The sequence below is a fragment of the Oncorhynchus keta genome, chromosome 17, assembly GCF_023373465.1.
Source record: "Oncorhynchus keta strain PuntledgeMale-10-30-2019 chromosome 17, Oket_V2, whole genome shotgun sequence".
In the NCBI taxonomy this organism is placed as follows: domain Eukaryota; kingdom Metazoa; phylum Chordata; class Actinopteri; order Salmoniformes; family Salmonidae; genus Oncorhynchus; species Oncorhynchus keta.
Genome location: NC_068437.1, coordinates 44,111,746 through 44,135,607, shown reverse-complemented (window position 1 = coordinate 44,135,607; position 23,862 = coordinate 44,111,746). Strand labels below are relative to the sequence as shown.

The 23,862-nt window shown below is 38.4% G+C and overlaps 1 protein-coding gene across 16 annotated transcripts; it reads right to left on the bottom strand.

The window, feature by feature from the left end:
• Positions 1-2,658: 2,658 nt before the first annotated feature.
• Positions 2,659-22,881, bottom strand: LOC118395897 (paired box protein Pax-6-like). 16 transcript variants are annotated; one of them, XM_035789966.2, is made up of 15 exons: positions 22,721-22,881; positions 18,565-18,713; positions 16,015-16,092; positions 15,715-15,768; positions 14,902-14,922; positions 12,409-12,539; positions 12,041-12,082; positions 11,721-11,951; positions 11,276-11,441; positions 7,820-7,978; positions 7,435-7,517; positions 7,155-7,311; positions 6,791-6,903; positions 4,678-4,825; positions 2,659-3,425 (listed from the first exon to the last, which is right to left on the bottom strand). In XM_035789966.2, exons 4-15 carry the CDS (start codon positions 15,725-15,727, stop codon positions 3,340-3,342), a joined length of 1,350 nt encoding a protein of 449 aa, XP_035645859.1. In that variant the 5' UTR covers positions 15,728-15,768; positions 16,015-16,092; positions 18,565-18,713; positions 22,721-22,881; the 3' UTR covers positions 2,659-3,339. The 16 variants fall into 16 exon arrangements, with proteins under 16 accessions (XP_035645859.1, XP_035645862.1, XP_035645849.1 ...); XM_035789969.2 differs by lacking the exon at positions 14,902-14,922; XM_035789956.2 differs by lacking the exon at positions 16,015-16,092.
• Positions 22,882-23,862: the final 981 nt, after the last annotated feature.

Genomic DNA, 23,862 nt, shown 5'->3' with positions numbered 1-23,862 from the left:
AGTGCGTTGTTTCTGTTATGTTAGAGAGCCCAATGGCTGACAATCCTTCTGTAGAGCGTCACAACTGAGATTGAGGCCAGGCACCAATACTTCCAGGAGAATAATGCTTGCTATGTACCAATGGATGACTGGCAAAAGAGACCACAGAGAAGGTGCCCTAGACAGTCCCTGGTTATTTGGTGCTGATTGCATTCCAATTGTGAAGCCAGTCCCCCTTTCCCCCCTTAGGAAAGAAGAAGCCTCTCCCTGTCTACTGTCTGTTTTGGGCCTGCTTCCTGAAGGCTGCTCTCCAAACAGGCATGTTCCCCTGCCAGCCCCCTGTCTGTCCCTCCCTCTTTATCATCTTTGTCCCACTCTAAACCTCACCTCCTCATACAGGTGTAGGGTCGTAGTTTAATCACCCTGTTCCAGAAGAGCTTTCCCACATAAAATGTGTAGTGTATTTGAGATTTCAAAAGGCCTCTGAAGTTTGTAATTTCCACTTTGAGATTTCAGACTTCTGATCTTCCCTCACAAAAATGTTTTACCAATCCCCTACAAAAGAAATGTATGAATTATACGACCCTCCCAACTCCGCCCACCGGCATCCTAATAAGGAAACAAGAACACAAGAGAGAGTACAGCAGACAGAGTGGGAGGGTCGTCACAATTGACATGATCATTCACATTTCCTGATGCTGCAGGATTATTTTCCTGCTGTAGCAAACTGTCTCAAATAAATATCCTACATGTGTAATCTCCTCAACTCCTACACTAGCTAGAGCTAGAGGGGAACACAATCGCAAATGTATACCTGCTCTTTGGAACAGACAGAAGGTAAATCGATAGGAAAAGAGGTGTGTTTCAGTGTTAGATGTACTTGAGGAAAGTCCATGGTCCAGAAACTTGGCCTCATTACTGAGAGTTTGGCATCATTTTATGGATTCTTGATTGCAGCTATCTTAAGTCAAGTGATCTAGATAATAAAGCTAGGCCTGAAGATTATGATGGAGAGAACCCCGGAGAGAACCCTGGAGAGAACCATGGAGAGAACCCTGGAGAGAACCATGGAGAGAACCCTGGAGAGAACCCTCATAATTGTTTGAAATAGCATCTATTCTGAAAGATGATAGCTGTTATAAGTATCTATTCTGTAAGATGATAGCTGTTATAAGTATCTATTCTGTAAGATGATAGCTGTTATAAGTATCTATTCTGTAAGATGATAGCTGTTATAAGTATCTATTCTGAAAGATGATAGCTGTTATAAGTATCTATTCTGAAAGATGATATCTGTTATTAGTATCTATTCTGAAAGATGATATCTGTTATAAGTATCTATTCTGAAAGATGATAGCTGTTATAAGTGTATATTCTGAAATATGATATGTGTGCACTAAATCATAGTTTGAGTAAACTTACTAGTTATTAAACCAAGAACTACATAATGAGTGGATCAAGCTTGGAAACATATAATTGTCATGATATTGTAATGTACATATGAAGGCGTGGGAGCATAATTGTCTTTAAAATAGACAATGTAAAGCTCTATGCACAGCTTAGCAGGCATTGTAACATGGGCTCTCTCCCTCTAAATGGTTTCTTTCTCTAAACGTTTCCCAACGTGGATATCTTACTCAGGTTTCATTACTACAGGTGGCTTGTTTGGACTGAAATACCCACAAACGTGTAGGAAGAGCAGGACAATCGTTAGCCTGAACCCAGACCTGTTTGTGCTGTATATCCTACTCTTGGTGGTTTAGCATTGGAGTGTGATTGTTCACAATTTAGCATTCATAGGGCCCACTAGTTATCCAGGTACTGTTGACCTTTGGGTAATATAAAATATTTTCCAAACTATAACAGCTACATTTTCACAAGGTTATTGTTGTATATAAGTAATACTACAGTCTTCAAATAGTCTTCATGTAAGATAAGCGTATTTTGCCCTCATATGAGATGAATGATGTCTACTTGCATGAAATAATTCTGGCTGTATGATGATCTTATGACGTTTTGTTTACCAATGTTATAGGTCCTGAATGTTGCAGCAACATACACTCATTACCATCATCAATAGCATGTTGTTTTGATAGAATTAGTTAGCAACATAAAGCTCCCACTTAGACACTATAATACTGTACAAAATTACTTTTATATTTTGACAAAATACAAGAATGCTTAAATAAATGTATACGGAAATATTTTAAATACAATTGAATTTGACTCCCCATCCATACAATAGTCTAGGCTAGCATGGAACTGAGAGAGAGAAATGAGCTCAGGTCATCGACTGTAAGGAAAGAGTGTTGCTCATAAGTGAAAGACCAACTGATAGACTAACATTTAAAACTCTGTACCTATCTAGAAGTTACCAAAATCTTTACAAAATTGGCAACAGAAGACTACAAAAGGAAATTGAGGTTGTGTAATAAATTATATACAAAGGCTTTGGTCTGTTTGTACAATCAACAATGGTTAATTTGGATATGTATAGATGCAAACCTCAAAAGGCTTTAAACTCTGGCAGGCCTTGTATTTCTATGCATTGTTGCAATGAGAGTATTCTAGTAGCACAAAGTCAAGTAAAACACTTAAGTACAACTATAACAAATAACTTGTACCCGATTGATTAAAATGAAATTAAAATGTGTAAAACATATAGAATATTCTGAGAAATATAAATGAAATTAACTTTATTATAGAAATTGTTCCGGGAGACTGCTAGGGAAGACAAATACTTACATTTCGACATAACAAACTGAATTATATCGAAGACACAATCTACCGTTTTTAGCTACCAAAACTCCATTTCAGCGTTTAATGCTTTCCATTTACAATGTTTCTGCCAGCAAGCTTTTGAAAAGAAAAGAATAGAGAAACAGGTGTCTCATACCCAACTGGTACCTGGAATGATACAAACTTGTTTCACCAGAGTCCACATTCTGCACACAGACTGGGAGAGCTTCTTGATATACATTGATAAAAATTATTCATGGAAGAAAATTCTTCACAAATGATCTTCTTTTCAGCAGAAGCAAGGACCAACTCAGTTTCACTGTCCATCCACGTTGTTATTTTTTCATCATGACATACAACTGGCCATATACAAATACACCAAAAATGACATAAGTTGGAAACTGATGAAAACAGCTAGTTTTTTCCCCCCATTTACGATGTTACACCGGGCACTTTACAGAAGTCCTTTCTCTTTTTTTCTTCTTCAAGTCTTTGTGGCCAAAGGATGATAGAGAATGGCCCAATCCCAGTACAAAATAGTCTCTTTTAGAGTATTTTCTCAGGTCTGTAATAAAATACTGCCGGACAGACAATATCCAAGGAGTCACACGTTGAAAGTCTTTACTGTAGCCTGGGCCAGTACTGGGACATGTCTGCATCACTGCCTGGGACTTGAACAGGAACAGATACTCCAGGAGAGATGAGACCTGACACAACAAACACAGAGCGACGGATCAGTTCTGGCACCAAGGTACTGACCTTCTAGTGTCTGCTCAGTAACATTCATTGAAATTTAGCAAACACGCCAGTATTCTCATAACAGAATTATTGTAAACAAGAATCTCCATATAATTGACATGTTCAATATTCATTACAAAAATGTTTCTTAATTATTTTTTTTTACATGTGAACATCAATATTACCTATCTATCAACATACAGTGCCTTCAGAAAGCATTCACACCCCTTGAGTTTTTCCACATTTTGTTGTTTTAGAAAGTGGAATTAAAATGGATTTTATTGTATTTTTTTGTCAACGATCTACACAAAATACTCTGTCAAAGTAGATGTTTTTTTAACATTTGTAAAACATTTATGAAAAATAAAACACTATCTATCTCGATAACACAAGTATTCAAGCCACTGAGTCAATACATGTTAGAATCATCTTTTGCAGCGATTACAGCTATGAGTCTTTCTGGGTAAGCCTCTACGTGCTTTCCACACCTGGATTGTGCAACATTTGCCATTATTCTTTTCAAGATTCTTCAAGCTCTGTCAAATTGGTTGTTGATTATTGCCAGACAACCATTTTCAGGTCTTTCCATAGATTTTCAAGCAGATTTAAGTCAAAACTTTAACTCGGCCACTGAGGAACATTCACTGTCTTCTTGGTAAGCAGCTCCAGTGTAGATTTGGCCTTGTGTTTAAGGTTATTGTCCTGCTGAAAAGTGAATTAATCTCACAGTGTCTGGTGGAAAGCAGACTGAACCAGGTTTTCCTCTAGGATTTTGCCTGTGCTTAGCTCCATTCCATTTATTTTTTATCCTGAAAATCTCCCCAGACCTTAATGATTACAAGCATACCCATAACATGATGCAGCCACCACTATGCTTGAAATGTGGAGATTGGTACACAGTAATGTGTTGTATTGGATTTTCCCCAAATATAACACTTTGTATTCAGGACAAAAAGTGAATTGCTTTACCACATTTATTGCAGTATTACTTTGGTGCCTTGCTGCGGATATTTTTTATTCTGTACATTCCACTTTGACATTATGGGGTAATGTGTGTAGGTCTGTGAAATTTAATAAATGTTTAATTCAGGTTTTAATGCATAAAAAGGTGGAAAAAGTCAAGGGGTGTGAATACCTTCTGAAGGCCTACTAACATTTGTAAATGGTGTTTTGTAATTTCTTGGATTTTGTTTATTTTGTCATGCATTTTTCTCTGCTTACCTGTTGAGTTGCCTCCTGAACCAGCCATTGATTGGCTGTTCATATGTGCCTGCATATGAGGAGGGGTGTATGTGTCGTAGCTCCGTCCGTTGACTGAGGGACTGGTGGGCAGCATGCAGGAATAGGAGGTCTGGCTGGACACAGGGGCCTAAGGGGACAACACACAGGCCAGTCAGATTCACCTGCTTCTCTGTCACCTAGCAACATCTCCTACTGTATCTACTAAGGGATGGGCCATGTCAAGCATGGGAACACAAATATTGTCTATCATATTTCAGCTAGAAATTCATCATAGTATTTAATACAGCATTGCAGGTTTCAGCATAAACTTGTGTGACAAGTATGTATTTTTATTTATTTATTTATTTAACAAGGCAAGTCAGTTAACTTCTTGGTGACAGGGGGGCAGTATTGAGTAGCTTGGATGAATAAGGTGCCCAGAGTAAACTGCCTGCTACTCTGTCCCAGATGCTAATATATGCATAGTATTGGTAGTATTGGATAGAAAACACTCTGAAGTTTCTAAAACTGTTTGAATTATGTCTGTGAGTATAACAGAACTCATATGGCAGGCGAAAACCTGAGAAATATCCAATCCGGAAGTGGGAAATCTGAGGTTTGTAGTTTTTCAACTCTTTGCCATTCCAATATACAGAGTAAATGGGGTAATATTGCACTTCCTAAGGATTCCACTAGATGCCAACAGTCTTTAGAACTTTGTTTCAGGCTTCTACTGTGAAGTGGGGGTGACTGAGAGCTGATTGAGACAGGTGTCTGGCAAAGTGCCACAGGCTCTAAGGCGCAGTCACGAGAGTGTTAGCTCTCGTTCCATTGCTTTTCTATAGACATAGGAATTCTCCGGTTGGAACATTATTGAACATTTATGATAAAAACATCCTAAATATTGATTCTATACTTAGGTTGACAAGTTTCTATGACCTGTAATAGAACTTTTTGAACTTTTCGTCAGATGTTCGTCTGGACCTGAACGTGCGTTTGTATTTGTTTACCAAACACGCTAACAAAAGAAGCTATTTGGACATAAATGATGGACATTATCGAACGAATCAAACATTTATCGTGGAACTGGGATTCCTGGGAGTGCATTCTGATGAAGATCATCAAAGGTAAGTAAATATTTATAATGCTATTTCTGACTAACGTTGACTACACAATATGGCGGATATATTTTTGGCTGCTTTGTTGTCTGAATGCTGTACTCAGATTATTGCATGGTTTGCTTTTTCCGTAAAGTTTTTTTGAAATCTGACACAGTGGTTGCATTAAGGAGAAGTATATCTCTAATTCCATGTATAACACTTGTATTTTCATCAACATTTATGATGAGTATTTCTGTAAATAGATGTGGCTCTCTGCACAATTACCGCATGTTTTAGAACTACTGAACGTAACGCTCCAATGTAAAGTGAGATTTTTAAAATATAAATATGCACTTTATCGAACAAAACTTAAATGTATTGTGTAACATGAAGTCCTATGAGTGTCATCTGATGAAGATCATCAAAGGTTATTGATTAATTTTATCTCTATTTGTGCTTTTTGTGACTCCTCTTTTTGGCTGGAAAAATGGCTGTGAGTTGGTGGTGACCTAACATAATTGTTTGTGGTGCTTTCGCTGTAAAGCATTTTTGAAATCAGACACTGTTGCTGGATTAATGAGAATTGTATATTCAAAATGGTGTAAAATACATGTATGCTTGAGGAATTTTAATTGAGATTTTTGTTGTTTTGAATTTGGCACCCTGCACTTTCACTGGATGTTGGCGAGGTGGGACGCTACCGTCCCACATATCCCAGAGAGGTTTTAAGAACACATTCTTATTTACAATGATGGCCTAGGAGCAGTGGGTTAACTGCCTTGTTCAGGGGCAGAACGACAGCTTTTTACCTTGTCAGCTCAAGAATTCAATCTAGCAACCTTTCGGGTTACTACTCCAACACTCTAATCACTAGGCTACCTGCCGCTGTATACTTTTTATAGGTTTACAACATATCTTTATCATGGTCATTCATTTAGATGCTATGCTAAGTAATTACAAAAACAACAGCAAAATACTGCTTTAATTATTGGATCTGACAGTGATGTACTTACTTGCATAGGCAGGTTGTTGGCCATGGTGAAGCTTGGCATAGGTGGCAGGGCACTGTATGTGTTTGTAAGGGCTGTGTCTGGTCTTCCCAACATGGATCCTGATGAGAACGACACTGCAGGGGGAGGATATAGAAAGGTATTTTAGATACCATTCTACACCTGATTGCCAATTGTATCATTGACATGCAGGAACATAGAATGGATTGTGTGGCTCTCCTGACTCTCACACATATTTGTACACTAAATGTTTGTTCTCCATTCTGATTAGGCTACAATACTAAAATCACAAAAATAGACCCTATAGGCAATACATGACGGTGGAATGTATCTGTTGTAACATAAGGTTTTGATAAAAATCACTGACTCCAACCTGGTGCTGTGGTCTGTGGGATGGGCTGGTAGACACTGGTGCTGAAACTGCTGCTGATAGGGATGTGACTGGAAGAGTTACTGGCTTGTCGTCTTTGATTCCGTAGTTTCTCCTCCCTCCTCCACTTTGCCCTTCTATTTGAAAACCACACCTGAAACCACAGTCATGTTTCAAAGGTTAGTGTTGGATTTGTCTGCTGTCACTTCTGTGAATGTGGTTATCACGTCCCTACATTCAAGGTGATGTTAATGGGCACAAGGAGCGGTTGCTGTACCTGTATTCTGGCCTCTGGGAGGTCAATTTTTGCAGCAAGTCTTTCCCTTGCGAAAACATCTGGATAGTGAGTTCTTTCAAACTCTGAAACAAAAACAACATTAGTATGAAGTACAAAGGAAGTCATTAAATGTGCTATACATAACATATGCCTAAAAAAATCATTCAGACTAATGTAGTTGTTGAAAAACTGATCATTTATGGTGAATAAATTATTCTGAAAACAGTATTCTGTGGTGATATTCAAAATAAATAGACCCAGTTATGAGTCAGCCATGATGCTTTACTTTTGTGTAAAAGAGATTAATTTAGTTTCACCAGCTCTTAATGAGATGACTTTGGCCGACAGTTGGACGAGAACCTGTGACAGTGGTGGAATAATGTACCTTTCTCAAGCGCTTCTATCTGTTCTTGTGTAAACGAAGTGCGGTTCCTCTGCAATTTTCTTTTGAGCTGAAGTCTCATTTGGGTCTCATCCGAGTCTTCTCCATTCGAACTTATTGAGTTAGTGTTCTCACCTCCACCGTCTGACTGTGGACAACCATCTGAAACATACAGAATCAATCAATCAATACAAGCTATCACTCCTTCTTCAGCTTCCATGCATAGCATGAGGTGCACCTGTTGGGAAGTAAATGTGATCATGTTAGAGTTTTGCCCAAAACCCATCTGTGTGTAAAATTGTATCTTAAAATAAGTGAAATGTTAAGACAGCTGGAAGAAGACTGATATTGACTTGTTTTGACAATTCATTGCATTATTTTGACCAGATATTATTAGTTACGTCAGGCTATAGAAAAGGCTATACAATTTAATGGGAAATTGTTTATTTTGGCTTATATCTTTTATGACCATGTAACAATGTCTGTCATGCTGAAATACAACAAAATGCGGTAGAACCTATTCAGATCCCCTGAAATGCTTTAAAATCCAAACGTTCCCTTTATAAATGTTAACTTTTTCCACATGGATGTTTGTGCACCCTTTGAAATAACCCCCAACACTTGAATAAAAGCTATTTTTCACGACCACACAAAACCAAGAGCATAAGGGAAACTATTCAATTCACGGTCTATGGAGGGGTTGGCAAACTTTCGTGGGCAGAATTTTGAGGACACAATTGGAGAAGGCAACAAAGGGATTCTCTCGAGGCACTCAGTACCCTTCATTGTAGCTGGAGGATTCCAGTCAACAGACTTTTCAGCTTAGTATGTTAACCTTTATGCACTGCTATCATTAATCACTGTCTCCTAGGATGCCCTGTTCAACACCAGTTCGGATTTATACCTTCTTTAGGCCATAGAAGAAAATCACCCAGCACATACTGAATGAGACATCAGTTGCTCAGGCCCTGTTTGTTAGACGTACATAAAGGGGAAAGGAAACCATCAGTGAGTTAGGGGGGACTCAGTGAGTGGCGTTGTTAAACACTTTATTCAGCATCCCTTTGCTCCATTACATTATGTCTATGTAGCAAGATGATATAGACTGGTTATGTCGGCCTAGATACATCTGCTTTGACAGTTTATTGTGCGATTACCATTTTACGTTTCGTGTGATTTTTTTCTACATGCCCGGGCAGGTTGCTCAGTATAGTCATAAACTGTATTCTTAAGGAATATAAGGAATATAATCTTGATATATTTGAAAAACACATCAGCAGTGACCCATCATCATATGTGGGTATCTTATTCACTCTGCGTTGACGTTATGTGTATGTCTTTCTGACAGATTTGTACTTTCAAAACCAAATGCATTATTCAGAACCAGGTGTAAACATATGCAACGATTAAGTTATCCCCTTTATGTCTCTCCAATGTCTCTCCAAAAAGAAAGTTTATCAGTGGCCAGTGCGCTGTAGTTTTGTAGCTAATCTGTCAAAAGGAGTGAATGTGCGTCCTATTATCCCTCAGCCAGATCAACTGCCGCTAGATTTGGGATTTGTTTTCATTAATGAAAGACACTGGGAAATGTACCGTTCCATAGTATCACGTGTCGCAATAATAAGTGAGGCGTAAAACAAGACAAAATATAGAGAACCTTAAATAGAAACTTAAAACATTCTGGGTACCCCTGAAAGAGAAAGTGCTTAAACCCTATAGACAGCTTTAGTCCTCTAGAAAGAAAAAGAAGATCAGAAAAACTGTCACGTTGATCCCTAAAAAAACGAAATAGCTAGGGAGTGCTTTTACCCTCTCCTTATGAAAGACTTCTCTCTTTTTAGGCCCTGTCACTCTGATGAATTCGTTATTTTATTCACTGTTGCATGGCGTTTATCAGATTGAGACCATATTTGTCCCCCTCTGAGACCTCACCCAACCGCAATGCTTCCAGAGTAATGGATTCTTAATGCCCTTGAAATCGCACTCCACGCAAGTATAGACACTTATGGCAGAACACAAGTGAACATATGATGTTGGTATAGCTGGTTGTGTTGTTTACACACACATTTTGAATAGACAGGATAAAAGAGATACATTTGAAGTATAAACAACAACAGCGTTAATATTCATATATAATAATATTAGCCTATATCATTGTGATAAGATTATATAGGTTTAGATTATATACGTAATACTATTAAGATATTATTATAATAACAGTAGTGCCTAGTTAATAATTATAATTATAATAATAACAAAAAATAGAATAAAATCAATAAATATATATATTATTGCGAATAAAAAATAGGCTACCATTTGTTACTCATAACACTTGGTCACCTGTCATCATCGCCTGTCATCATCGCCTGTCATCATCACCTTTCATCGTCAACTTTCATCCACCTTAATGTAATTGTTGGGGTTACTTCATTCTACCAAGAGCTCCAAAGCCAACAGGACTTTAAGAGTTGGGGAAAAAATACAAATGTAGGCCCATCAAAGCAACAACAAAAAACTGCAGATATTATGAGGGAGAAAACACGATTATTTGTATATCCATAGTGTCCATACTTTATTGTTTAGTTCTCTTAAAACTGACGTGTCTAATTGGTAAGTGATGCCATATCGTGTCCAGAGGTCTCCAGTGGAACATTTCTACAGCTGTCTCCTCAAACTAGACGCTTATTCATGTCGCCTTAATGAGAAACAAAACGTTCTCTAATGAGCAATTACATAGCGACAAAACTGTTCCCATAACAAATCCTTGCGTGTGACAGAAACATCCCTTGTACAGATATTCCGCACACAGCTTCAGATATTTTTCATCCTCGGTCAATGCAAAATATAGTAGGCCTACAGGCCTAGGAATGGATCAATCGTGCAGACTAAATCGTGCAGACTAAATCGTGCAGACTAAATTGTGAAGTTTACAACCATATTGTAAAAAAAAGTTGATAGAAAAACATGTCAAGAATTTGCAATGTAATAACTAGTCGAATCAACCAAGTAATCTGTGAATCTCAATCACATCAGAATAAGACGTTCATCTATGCTTCCCAAAAGTGTTTGGTTACTTCTCTGCATATAGACCAGCAAATTAATTATAGTTCCATGCATAAGTCAGATAAGTCGAATGAACCAGATGCGTTAGTGATAAACAATATCAGCTGAACTCAAAGATTTTCGAATTTCTCAAAGATGTTCGATATTCCCAGGTTACTTTAAACAATGTAACAATAATGAACCTAATAATGTTGTAACAGGATAAAATAAAAAATAAAAATATTATTGTTTATTTTGGTATTAACACTATTGTAATAATATAGACATAATATAATCATACAGCCTACGATACTACGATAATAATAATAATAACAATAATAATAATAATTAATCGTTATAAAAACAACATAATAAAGACACCCGCACTTCACTCGTCCAATCCAGTGATTATCTTACCTGGGTTGGGCTGTCCTGGCACTGAGGTTCCGGGGTACCAGCCCGGGCGGGTCCCCCACGTCCCAGTCTGACCGTTCAGCATTCTCAACTTCTCATACATGCCATCTGCGCCCATCTGTTGCTTCTCGCTAGCCAGGTTGCGCAGTACTCTGTTTATCGACGACACCTGAAAGACAAATCCAAAATCCTTCACATTAATTCAACGTGCTTGGCGCTTGTTTCCCTTGTTGTGACGGCACATTGGCTTGCATGTGACCTGTCACATAAGTGCATGCATACCCTCACATTCACAATATGTATTTGGATAAGAAAATCGCTATCGAAATGGGAGATGCATTTTCAATTTGTGTAATTATTCTGAAACAGGTGCATAATCATAACCAATATGGAGGTCAGTTGTTCATGGTAATTTTTTAAGCGTATTATGGTATGACTAATAACTTACACTCAATGAACTTACACTGGGTATATTATCGTTTGTGCAGACCCCCTCGGATAGCAGTCTGTCACGAATTTCCCACGCGAAGATTGACGGGCACTCCCTCTTGTATACTGCGATTTTTCCGACCACCTCGGGAGTTGCTACTCTTGGTTTGCTACCCCCGATCGCCCTTGGTCTGATGGAGCCGGTTTCATAGTATCTGCCCAGAATCTTACTCACACAGCCGTTTGACACCTAAATAGAAAACAATAGACACAAATCACATACATTATTTAAGACTAATGTGAAATATATGTTTATACTACAAACATTGTTACGCTTACGTTTTCATTGTCCAGCACTTGAACTTTTGCATCACCATGGGTCTATAACACAAGAAATATACCTTGAATGGTACGGTAATTTAATTTGCACTGGATCACGGCATCTACTTTGGATGGTTGTGTTTGCAGGTTGTATCCTAACATATCCTGGTATCACCACAAACCATAATTCATTGCTACAATGAAGTAGCCTATTTATTCGTGCGTAATATTATATTTTCAAAACTGCAACTTAAAAAATGGTTTCAACTGACAATAGTTGGACGTGCATTGAATTGGTCTATATTCTCAATAAAAATCACGCATTAGGAATCTTATTCTAAAGCGTTTTACTGATGCAGGCAGAGAGAAGAATGCAGTGTTATCACCTGCAGAATCCTGGATATATCGCACGGCCGCGCGCCACTGTGAGCAAGCTCGACTATTTTCTGTCTGGTGGTGTCGGGCAGGGGTCTGCCGTTGACGAACACTCCGCCAAGCTGATTCACTCCGCTGTGACCTGGGCAGAGACAGGGGATGCACTCTCTTTAGTTAAGCCATTAATCAAGAGATGTGATTTTAAAAAACAGCATCCTCTTCAATACAGATGTCTCTGATGCAAGCGTTTAGATGTTAACTATGCAAAATAAAAGTTATCAAACAGAACAGGAGACAAGAAACTAAACTGGACGTTCAGCACCAAACATCGGGAAATCACGCTGGAATTTGAAGTCTGTAATGATTGCCATTGTTCATCTGTCATATGTTCTAAATGCTTTCCGATGTAATTATTTTCTACATTCTTGTTCTAATCACACGAGCAGAACATTGATTGGCGGTGTGGTATGATCTCGACCAAAACATCTCCAGCCCACTGATCCGAGATTTGTGCATCTTTGCAAAGCTTTAAGATCAAATAGCGTAATGGCATTTGCGGCACAGCATTTTATTAAGGTAGTAATTACAGTATAATTTCAAGACTTAAAAACAAATCCTCACCTAATCCAACTTTACATCAACTTGATATTACACCAGGTAAAACACCATAAACGCTAATTTAAACAGGTTTAATGCGAGTTCATTAGCAATATCCAGTTTAGGATAGCCCAGAAAACCAAACCAAACCTGAAGTCCAATAGAAAAGCAGCCTCCTTGTATCCGCCTACGTTTGCTCTAGTTGTCCGCTCCCTTCCCTTCAAAGCCTCCCGTTAAATTGACTCCAAGAGCACAAGCTCCTTAGCAATAAATAAGCTCCAAATATAGAAGAGGGGGAAAATATGATGAGCCTGGCTGACATTTGTCTTTAGAGTAAAGCTAGCTACACGTCAAGTTTGATGTTAATTTCTGGAAATAGGCGGAAGTCGCCCTGGATCATGCATGGAAGGCTAATTGAAAAGATCAGTTGGAGCACTTGTGGCAGGCATGTCACTTTATGACACTGCTCTGCTTTTGAAAATGGCATCGTCACGACAAATAGTAGCATGATAAAACGACCCTTTCTGTCTGCATTTGGATATCACTCAGACTAAATTGGACTCTACTCATTTACCCTTCAAGGGAAGCTTCATTTTATGGTAGCCAAGGGGCTGTGCGCGGGCATGAGGATGGGAGCGCGCGTCGCTCTTAATATATCAAAAGTGACATCCTTTTTTTTTCAAGCGACAAACCATATTTGTTATTATGAGTCTGCTGTAGATGTTTGCACTCTCTCTTGCTTTATATATGTTCTGTTATTGTTTTCAAATAATAATTAAATAAGCCCGACATCAATTATAATATTACATAAGGCCTTGAAAAATAAAATTACACCTGCTTGTGAATTTGTTGTGTACTGCCATTGTGACAAATTCACAAATTCTAGCCCAAACCAGGGCGTAAATACAGGCTATTCGCCCAGGAGAAGACTGCTTGCTGTAAGAGCAAATCCATCGCTATGTTGAGGTTAATTCCAGGATTAGATAAAATCAATTGTGTTTGTGCATTTGATAGGCCAGCAGGGAAAAGCATATTGAAGATTTATTGGCTTTGAACGCGCCTCCCGTATAGGCCTAGTGCTCATATAAATTCACTTGATCACTGCCACACAGAGATAAGAATATCCAATCTAACTTTCACTCGAAAGGTTAAATCTCAATCATTAAATAATTCCCCACGGCGAGTGGTGTCGATCTCGCCTGGTGGCAATGATTATGCGCCTTGTATTCTATTGCAAGTCAATTAATAGGAAAACATATGGCGTCAATTTGGACGCTCAGTTCCATATACACCCAGGAGTTATTAGCACAAAGCCTGCAGAGCCAACCGCGACCTTTAGACAAACTGAAGGCCTCACCCGAATCATATCTGCTCAGTATTTCGCTCAAGAGATCACCACAGCCATCACAATGTAAAAATGTAACAAGAGATAAATGAAGGCATAGTTCTATACAATCTTGATTACAGGATAATACATAGCCCTAATATTTTGGTAGCCAGTAGGTCCATTTAAAAAGTAAGGACAGACACAATGTACATTTTGATGCGGTATTTTTTTTTTCATGCAACTCGTATATTGCAATTATTTGAAGACCTCAGTTTTCTTTTCAAACCTGAGAGGGAATATGGGACTTCACATCACCGTTCAATTATTGAATATGGCCTACTTAAACTGACCTAGATTCAAATGCTTTGTTTGGTTGGAGCTCTTTCAAATGTATGCGTCACATCTTCCCTCTGATCCTACGTCTATAACTTGTTACATTTAGGTCTTATATAAAAGAAAATATACATGAAGTGCAAGGCTAAGCCAAGACAATATAATGTATTGGCATAAATATGAAAGCACACTGCAGCACAAACGTGTCGTTGATTTTAAGAGAATGAGAGTAAGCCAATCCACACACCTTCGTTATAGTCATACACCTCTTGTCCAGCAGTAAAAAAGAACATTTATGTATTTTATTGTCACTCTGTCAACGATACAAAATGATGAATTATGAATTACTGAATAGCATCTCAAATATGTAAATACTGCTCTAACGTTTATAGTCCCAATGTGTTCATAAAAAAATACTCTGAAAGTCTCATCAAAGCATTTACCCCTCACACTGTGGTTATACAGAACGAATAACATTTTCATAAACATTAAATATTCTCCACGAGATGCATGCAATGTCCATTAGTGCATATATAATGGGCAATGTGAATTGGCACACCCCAACTGGCGTTTCTGAAATGTTATTTTATCATATCAAGAATACACTTTTCCTTCTTTCTTTCTTTCTTTCTTTCTTTCTTTCTTTCTTTCTATTAGTGTTGTATTATTATTGTGTAGGCCTATACGTGACAACACAGCTTATTTGGAAGTTGTATGGAATTAGACAATAAATACAACCATCGAGGCCTTCTACTTCCTGCTAGCCTCTTCTCTGATAGTTCGTGATAGTGCAGGTGCAGATATTGGGTATATTTCAGTTGTTACACGTACAGGTTAATAGAAGCAAAGTCCACTGATACAAATACAACTGTGTGGATCAAAACAATGAGAATGAGCATATATAAAACATTCCTAATTCAGAAAATGTAAACATGTCGAAAAATCTTGGCCTTATTCTACACAAACATGCAAACTAATATATGCAGCATAAATGTTATGTGCACACATGTTTCTTTACAGCTCAGTGTATATAGGTACTCTGAAAAAAACATTCACTTACTGTTTTGCATCATGGACGCGACGCCAGATTCCCACGTGGCCCGGTTATAGTATTCTATTGGTCATGGGAAAGAATAGCAATGATTAGTATTGCTAATAATATTACAATACTCAGGATACATACACATCGCAGACATTGATTTGGTGCAATTAGACAATTACGGTGGGAACAATATCACTCATGAATACCTCAGGGTGCATTAGGCTATTATTCATTGATATTTCATAATATGAGAGCATAATATCGTTTGTTGTTCTATAGATTTTTGAATATATATATATATTCAGTGTTTAAACTTGCCTGGAAACAGTGTGGACTGTCCGCTTAAAACAATTTAAAGAATCTCTCATCTGCTTCTCACTAGTTAATATATTCTCCCTATGGACAAAGCAAAACATTTTATTAGTAGGCACCTGAGCTTTCGTTTTTATTAAGTCACACTTACTGCAATATTTTCTAACTCATTTCATGAGATAAATAGCATTGCAGTAATTTTAGAAAACGTTAAATAGTTTATTATCAGCTTTTGAGTGTGTTTTAGGTGTATTGAGAGTAAGCTGGCTACCTTTAGGAAATAATGTTAAGGAATTTTGAATTAATTTGCATATTAAGATCCAAAATATTACTGTTATTATATTGTCCGTGAAAACTTTAGTCAGTAATATAGATTTAAGATGTTTTTATATGTCGTCGTCTAGTGACACACGCTGTCTACCTCGCTTGGCTGCTTTGGAAAGTGACATCGGGAGGGGGTGAAGGCTCTCCAACAAAGCCTGCAGAATTTCAACAATGGCGTCCTTTCTGCTTCTACACCAGAACCCAGAGAGCATAACTCAAGCTCACTAACTAGCTACACAGCCTCGAACTAAACGTACCAACAACTCTCAGGAATACAAAGAGCTGTAGGGAGCAACCCCCTCCCACTGCAACCATGCCCAGCACAACACCCTCTCATACCGCCACAGTTACACTGCTGCTTGCCGTGACCCGGTGCCCGTATCCCTCTGCTTTTTTGTTTGTCTCGATTTGGAAAATAGAAACGCAATTTCTTGTTTTAAATATCTGGAGGTAATTCTGTTGCTGGTGTGTGTCGTTAGGATTGTAAAAAATATACAACAGCTCAGTGGGGTGCTCAATTGGAAAAAGACAATTGCCATAAAGAGCCTATTCAAAACATTTGCCGAAAAGGAGGCCACTAAGGAAATAGTCCACGCTTTGATTTTCTCCCTTTTTATCTTCTCCTTTTTAAACAGGCAATGGACTGACCGTGTGTGTATTTACAGTGTGCAGCCACAAATAAATAGCCTATAGCTTACATCCAAGCATAGAGCCAAGCTGCTATTCATGTGTATGAAGATATTCTAAAGAAGCTGTAAATTCAACTAACTCATCATCATAACTCATCATTTATAATCATTTTCTAAAATAAAGTTAGGAAAATTAAATGCACTATTGGTTCACTGATTATATACGTTTATAATTAGACAGGTGTAGCTACAAAGCATGTATTTGATTTTTCTCATTTTCTCTTGTAATTATTTTCAAATAATGCAATGGGAAAATGGGGAAGAGCAAAGTAAAGGGTCTCGAGTTTATTTTGATTATATGTGTAAAATAATCCATTAGCCTTTAATCATTCAACTCATTTGATATAGAAATTAATTAAGCATAAACTTAACCCGGAAGCAGTCTACTTGTAAACCACACTTTTTCATGTCATGAGGTGCCAATAATTATCTTATTGTGCAAGTCTAACTAGAATTGTATAATTTATTTGATGCCGTGTGTAAAAGAGGAAGGCCTCATCTGCATTTTGCCCGTTTGAATTCACAACTACAACCATTTTAATTGAACATGCATCTTCAGACTTGTAAGGCTTATATTATTCCTGATTATTCCCTTCATTTATATGCAGAAAAACTGCATAAATGAACAATGTCCTGGCAGGAAGTTGAACACAGTAACATTTGATATATCTACCACTATATATAGCTTCCATATATTTTGCTAATAGACTACAGCAATATCGTACTGGGAGAGTCAAATGCATAATGCACAGCCTAATGTTATAAATCATATTAGGTAACTAACCACTAATATAAACAATGGTTTTGAAGTTGTGATTTTTCTGTATTGTCTTATATTTGTAGTACGTAAAACGTAACTATGCACTTATTCTAATCATTATTACTTTGTGTGGAGAAATAGCTATAATAGACTAATCTATTCGAGTTTATTTCTGAATTATTTTCACATATATATCCTGCATGTTAAAAACATTACTATTTGAGTTCAGGAAGTATAATACTTAAATTGTCATTGAATAAAGGAAAATGTATCCTGAAAATGATTAAGCATTTGCCAAAATTAGGAAAAAGTTAAAAGAACATTTTTTGTGATGGCGCCCGGGTGAGGCCGACTGTATGATTCAACTTGACACCCTTGATCATCGCATCATCACGTCCCCATTCGTTGGACTGATCATTGTCTTGGCCTGACTTTTTACTCTTCCCTGTCATAAGCATTAAGATAACTGCAAGCACCGACGGAATAAATGCAAAAGCACAGCATAAATACATAAGGAGGAACCTAAATGTTCAAATTAGGCTGCCACTAGTCTGCGTACCAAAGTTCCTTTGTTAAATGACCAGCACTAAAAACTTTTGAACCGTTCGGACTCTTCCTAAATTACAAAAACTTAAACGTTATTAACTTGGAGTTTAATTAGCATTTCCAACACTTAACCTACTTTTTGATGGTGTAATGTGTACGCTGTAGGCTATACGAGTGAATAATGTGTGCTGTCTGAAATGTAGGCTAGGTACAAAGTGCCAAGAAATCAGAGCTTACCTTTTTGAGGCATCCTGTGTACACTGCAGCCAAAGCCCTAGTTGATAAGTCTGAGCACAAATGAGACGGAGCCACAGTGCTGTATAGCCCCTGCGAAGAGTTTGTCTTGTATATATGTTCCAAGTGATCTTGAATGGAGATGGAAATCCCTGCGAAGGAAGCAGAGATTGACAATAAAATGGGTTGTCAGGGCAGCGCGAGACTGAAACTGTGCGCTCGTGAGTTGGTGAGAGAGAGAGAGAGAGAGAGAGAGAGGGTAGCGCAGAGCAGCGCACCTATGCTGATTGGTGATGGTACAAGTGTATTAATGTATGTGTTCCTGTTCTGTGCCTCGCCTCCACTCCTCTTCAGTGCCGATTAGCAGTGCCTGACCTCTGTCATCATCTTCCAGCGAAACACTTCCTCCTACTCCGCCGTGCAGAGCGGGAAACGGGGCAGAGCCAGTGCTAGCTTTTCAAACCTACTAATAACTCTGCACATGCAAATTCACTTCTCCCTCTCTAACATACACACACACGCACGCATACACGCACGCACGCACGCACGCACACACACACACACACACACACACACACACACACACACACACACACACACACACACACACACACACACACACACACACACACACACACACACACACACACACACACACACACACAGAAAATGTCCTTTAGAAATGCTATTGGATGCTATTGAAGGCTAACCATTGGATAAGGAACGGCAAGTGCAACTCACAGGGCTCCACCATCGTGGAACGCAAACAAGCTTTCCTACACTAACGATGAACCTGAAGTTATACATGGACATACATGGTGCGCGCCGACCTCAAAATGATCAACATTAACAATTTGCAGTCCATCTTTATCGTTTACACTGATAATCCACTGATAAAGACCAACAAAGCACCACTTTACTAATTTAGCCTACATAAGTTGATAGCTTATCTATTTGTAATATTAAAATTTATATATATATATATATATATATATATATATATATATATTTATCTAAAGGCTGAATTGAAATATTCAGTTTAGGAATTATCTGGCTATCACTTCTGAAAGCGATCTTTACGCAGCAGCCAGAAGTGCAAACTTTCTGCACTTGTCGCTGTTGATTATGACATCACATGGTAGATTTGGTTGTTAAGACCTAAATTACAAACAATATCTATGGACTAAATTAATATAATAGCGAGAACGATAATCTTACTTCATTTTCAATGGATCAAATGATAGCCAAGACGCAGCGTCCAAGCTTCTATAGGACAGATAACACAGGACGTAAATATAAGCAAATGACTTTGCAGTCATGACCACACAGCAGACCTACATTTGTTGAATGCCTGGCCATTAACGCACACCATACACTCCAAATCAACCCCTCCGTGCCTGAATTTGACTTTACACTTGGAGCACCAGTCTCGGCTATGGGTGTTCCCATCATTTATTCAAATGGAATAGATTCCGGGTCGTGGGATAAGAAACAGGGGGGCTGTGGCATGGTTGGGTAACCTACAAGAGGGGAGAAAAGTGTCGGGAGACGCAGAGCATAAAATGAAGTCGTGGATGCATACACTTGACTTCCTTTGACATGTGAAAAGTGCTAAAAGTCAGAGCTCATCAATAAACTGAATAAGTCCTGACAACCATTGCATTCCCAACTAAAGTACAATGAGAAGACAAACGACACTGCCAAAGAGTTTGCATCGCAATGAAAGGGCGGCTAGGATAATGAGCTGCCGCGACCGTCATGCACTGTCATCTCGAGTCCCGTGGTGAAACTCTTGTCACTTCCTAATATTTGCACAAACCTTTCATTCCACTCCTCTACAATCCTTGCTGCAAATTCTTATGACGTGGACGGTTTACTGTTGCCTACACACTGTCTTTGCAGTGCGCAGAAGTGCTAACGAAGTTAGGCTACCTTTGTGGCAATTTTTCTATTCCAAGGAACTCTGCTGTCATACTATACAGTTAGACGCAGTAAAGTAGGCTATATGTGTCTTAGAAACAGGAATAAATAGCAAATGATTCTAATTACATTATTTGTATAAGAGCAAGATTATATTTATCTGTAGGCTGCATAAACTATATGACACCCTTACAATGGGGTTGTATTGCTTTTAAGGTTTCTGTGTAGTAAAATATTGGTTAATAGTATGTCAAAACCAAAGATTTTTACGATGTCATTTTTTTTACTTGGGCTCCCGAGTGGCACAGCGGTCTAAGGCCCTGCATCGCAGTGCTAGAGGTGTCACTACAGACCCTGCCTGGTACGATTCCAGGCTGTATCACATCCGGCCGTGATTGGGATACCTATAGTGCGGCGCACAATTGACCCAGTGTCGTCCGGGTTAGGGTTTGTTCGGGGTAGGCCGTCATTGTAAATAAGATTTTTTTCTAAACTGACTTGCCTGGTTAAATAAATACTAACGTTTGAATATGATATTTGATTAAACTTTTTGAGCATGCACAGCATAGGCCAAACATTTTATGCATGCAAATAAACAAAACATGAATGACACTGTCAACGCATGTTGAAAATGCAGTTATACTTGCTTTGATGCACATCAATGCGCGAAATACATCATTACAAGTTTACCCTAAAACCAGGCTACCAAAAACTCCGTCTTTCATGTCCATAAACCCACTGAAGAACCATGCAGTGCACTGCTAACAACATTTGTTATATTGTAATGTACAAACCACAATTCCTTCTGCTTCAATCCATTCAATGGGAAGATCCCAGATCAAGCTGTTGAAACAATGCTCAACAATAGCACCTATGGATCATTTCATTCTTTGGAAAGATGTAATCCGCCTTGTTGTTTTCTTGTGGTTGAGTTATCGTGTTACTTGACTCCAGAATACATTTCTCGAAATCAACAAGTGAAAAACAACAACATTTAAATGTAAATCCATTCAGTGGAACAACTCAGGAAACATTCACGAGTTGCAATTGCTATGTGGAAAACTATCAATTAGCGCAGTTTTGGATTAGCACAAAGTACTTTCTCAGACCATGGGAAAATACTGTAATCTTCTCGCTCTTTTTCCCTCGGGCAAAGAGTGGTTTTTGAGCACCCCCTTAAAGTTTTTACCCCCCCCCCCCCCCCAACAAAACATCATAAGAGGAGGTGGCACTGAATGTGGCTGACGTCATCATTGAAAACAGGACAGAGAGACAGAGAGAGAGAGAGAGAGAAAAGTATCAGCCGAAGCGAATAAAGTGGGTTGATACAGCCATTGATTTATAAGAAGTTATGGTGAGGATGGTTGTGGGGAACGTGAGGTTTATTATTATATTCAACAGCTAACTAGTAGTCTAGCACTTGATCTTGGAGTATCACAGCTAACAAATTATAAATTGCAGCGAGGCTATACTTGACATAAATTATCTACTGCTGAATTAATACATGTTTTGTCATATAGGTCTAACCATTAACTCCTGTATGGAGGGGGTAGTAACATGTTTTGTTATGGCTATACCTGCAGGCCTATGTGTTTATTAATTGTGATGCAGGCCCATATTCCGAATGTAAAGTGCAACTAAAGATCTTGTCATATTTCATGAAATGGTTCATTGCCAGATGATTTACTTCCTGACAGCAGCATAAACATATTGCTCTATAAATGCCCCTAAATAGGAAGGTGTGGAAATTGTTCAATTTAGTCACGAGGTAAACTGCAGTGTACATACAGTACACTCACGGACGTGTTGTCATACTCACATGCTAGAAAAATAGCCTACGGTTATATAAACTCTAAAACCTAATAACACACGAAACACAACAATAATTATTATCATTTGTCTTGTTTACATTATTAGCCTAAGCATTAAACATGCTTACGTAAAACTGTAGTTGGATTAAATACATCAAAGGCTATGTTTACATTTCTTAAGTCCATTGTCTAGCTTGTTTAACTTTTTAAGCAATCTGGACAACATTCCCCCACTTACTATCACGTGAAGACTTATCTCGGGTTCAATAAACATGTTTCCTCGAAGCTCAATGGGAACACTTATGCAAAGGAAAAATATGTTTGCAGACGGCTTTACTGAATAGTAAGGATTCATATATCCTAGGCACCAAGCCAGGAACGCAATATAAAGCGTAATGGCTGACAGATAAATATTTTTAAAGTCATACCTGGAAGAACGTAAAGATCCGCTTCACTTGTGTTTCCAGTCAGTGTTGATCATCATAAAACAGAAGAAAGAATGTATAGAATGTGACATTTAGAGTCCATGGTTTTCATGTATTGAATTGCAGGTCTGTTTCCAAGTCGATGATCATATAAAATGACCCTGTCGCTTCTACCACCAACTTTCCCATAATATCATCCACAACTTGGCAGTGATTGGCCGCAGTGACGCTACACGTCACTTTGGACACCACTTATCACTCTGCTAACTAGGAAGTCGCGGGAGATGTCCAAACCCACTTGTGCATTACGCGTATGCTCATGCAATATATGCCAGTCTATACAATTTCTTATGAGAATAACCACTAATGTCCTATTTATCTCCGATTTTCATCTATTTAGTCACTTTCTAGCTGATTTGGTTGATGTAGCCTAAGTCGTGTGTATTGTGATCGGTGTCAAGTTCGATAGTCATAATTTCTGATGCATTGTGTTCAGTGTCAAGTTAGAATAGTCATAATTTCTGCCTAGCGGTTAGAGCGTTGGGTCAATAACTGAACGTTTGCTGGCTCGAATCCCTGAGCTGACAAGGTACAATAATTATGTCTTTCTGCTCCTGAGCAAAGCAGTTAACGCCGTGGATGTCGATTAAAGCAGCCCCCGCACCTCTCTGATTCAGAGGGTTTGGGTTAAATGTAGAAGACACATTTTAGTTGTACAACTGACTAGGCTTTCCCCTAATGTCTGATGCGTTGTGTTCAGTGTCAAGTTAAAATAGTCGTACTTTCTGATGCATTGTGTTCAGAGTGTCGAGTTATTTTTGGATGTAAGTTACACAGCCCTCTGCAGCCTAAACAAGAGCAGTACAGAAAATAGGATATTATAGGATATAGTAGGATATTGACACCAATTAAGCCTAAACGTTTGACTGACTGGTTCATTATTTGGTAAACTAGGTCTTAGCCTGGACTAATGTTGTGCTCTTTGAAATAGTATGTCTCATTCAGCTAACGGAGGCCATGTCAAGAAAACATGAACATATTCAACGGAAGTGGGCTATTGCTTCTTAACATCTAGCCTACAGGACATTTTGCTACCTCTAATAATGTAATGCAGCTTAGTTTGTCTTGTCTCGACAAACCTAACG

Excerpts from the sequence above, each read along its gene's own strand:
- LOC118395897 (XM_035789956.2), bottom strand. Across the intron at positions 12,540-14,901 it reads GGTGTATGACTATAACGAAG|GTCACAGCGGAGTGAATCAG; the intron begins GTGTGTGGATTG and ends GTCTCTGCCCAG. Across the intron at positions 7,312-7,434 it reads TCCCAGAGGCCAGAATACAG|GTGTGGTTTTCAAATAGAAG; the intron begins GTACAGCAACCG and ends CTGTGGTTTCAG.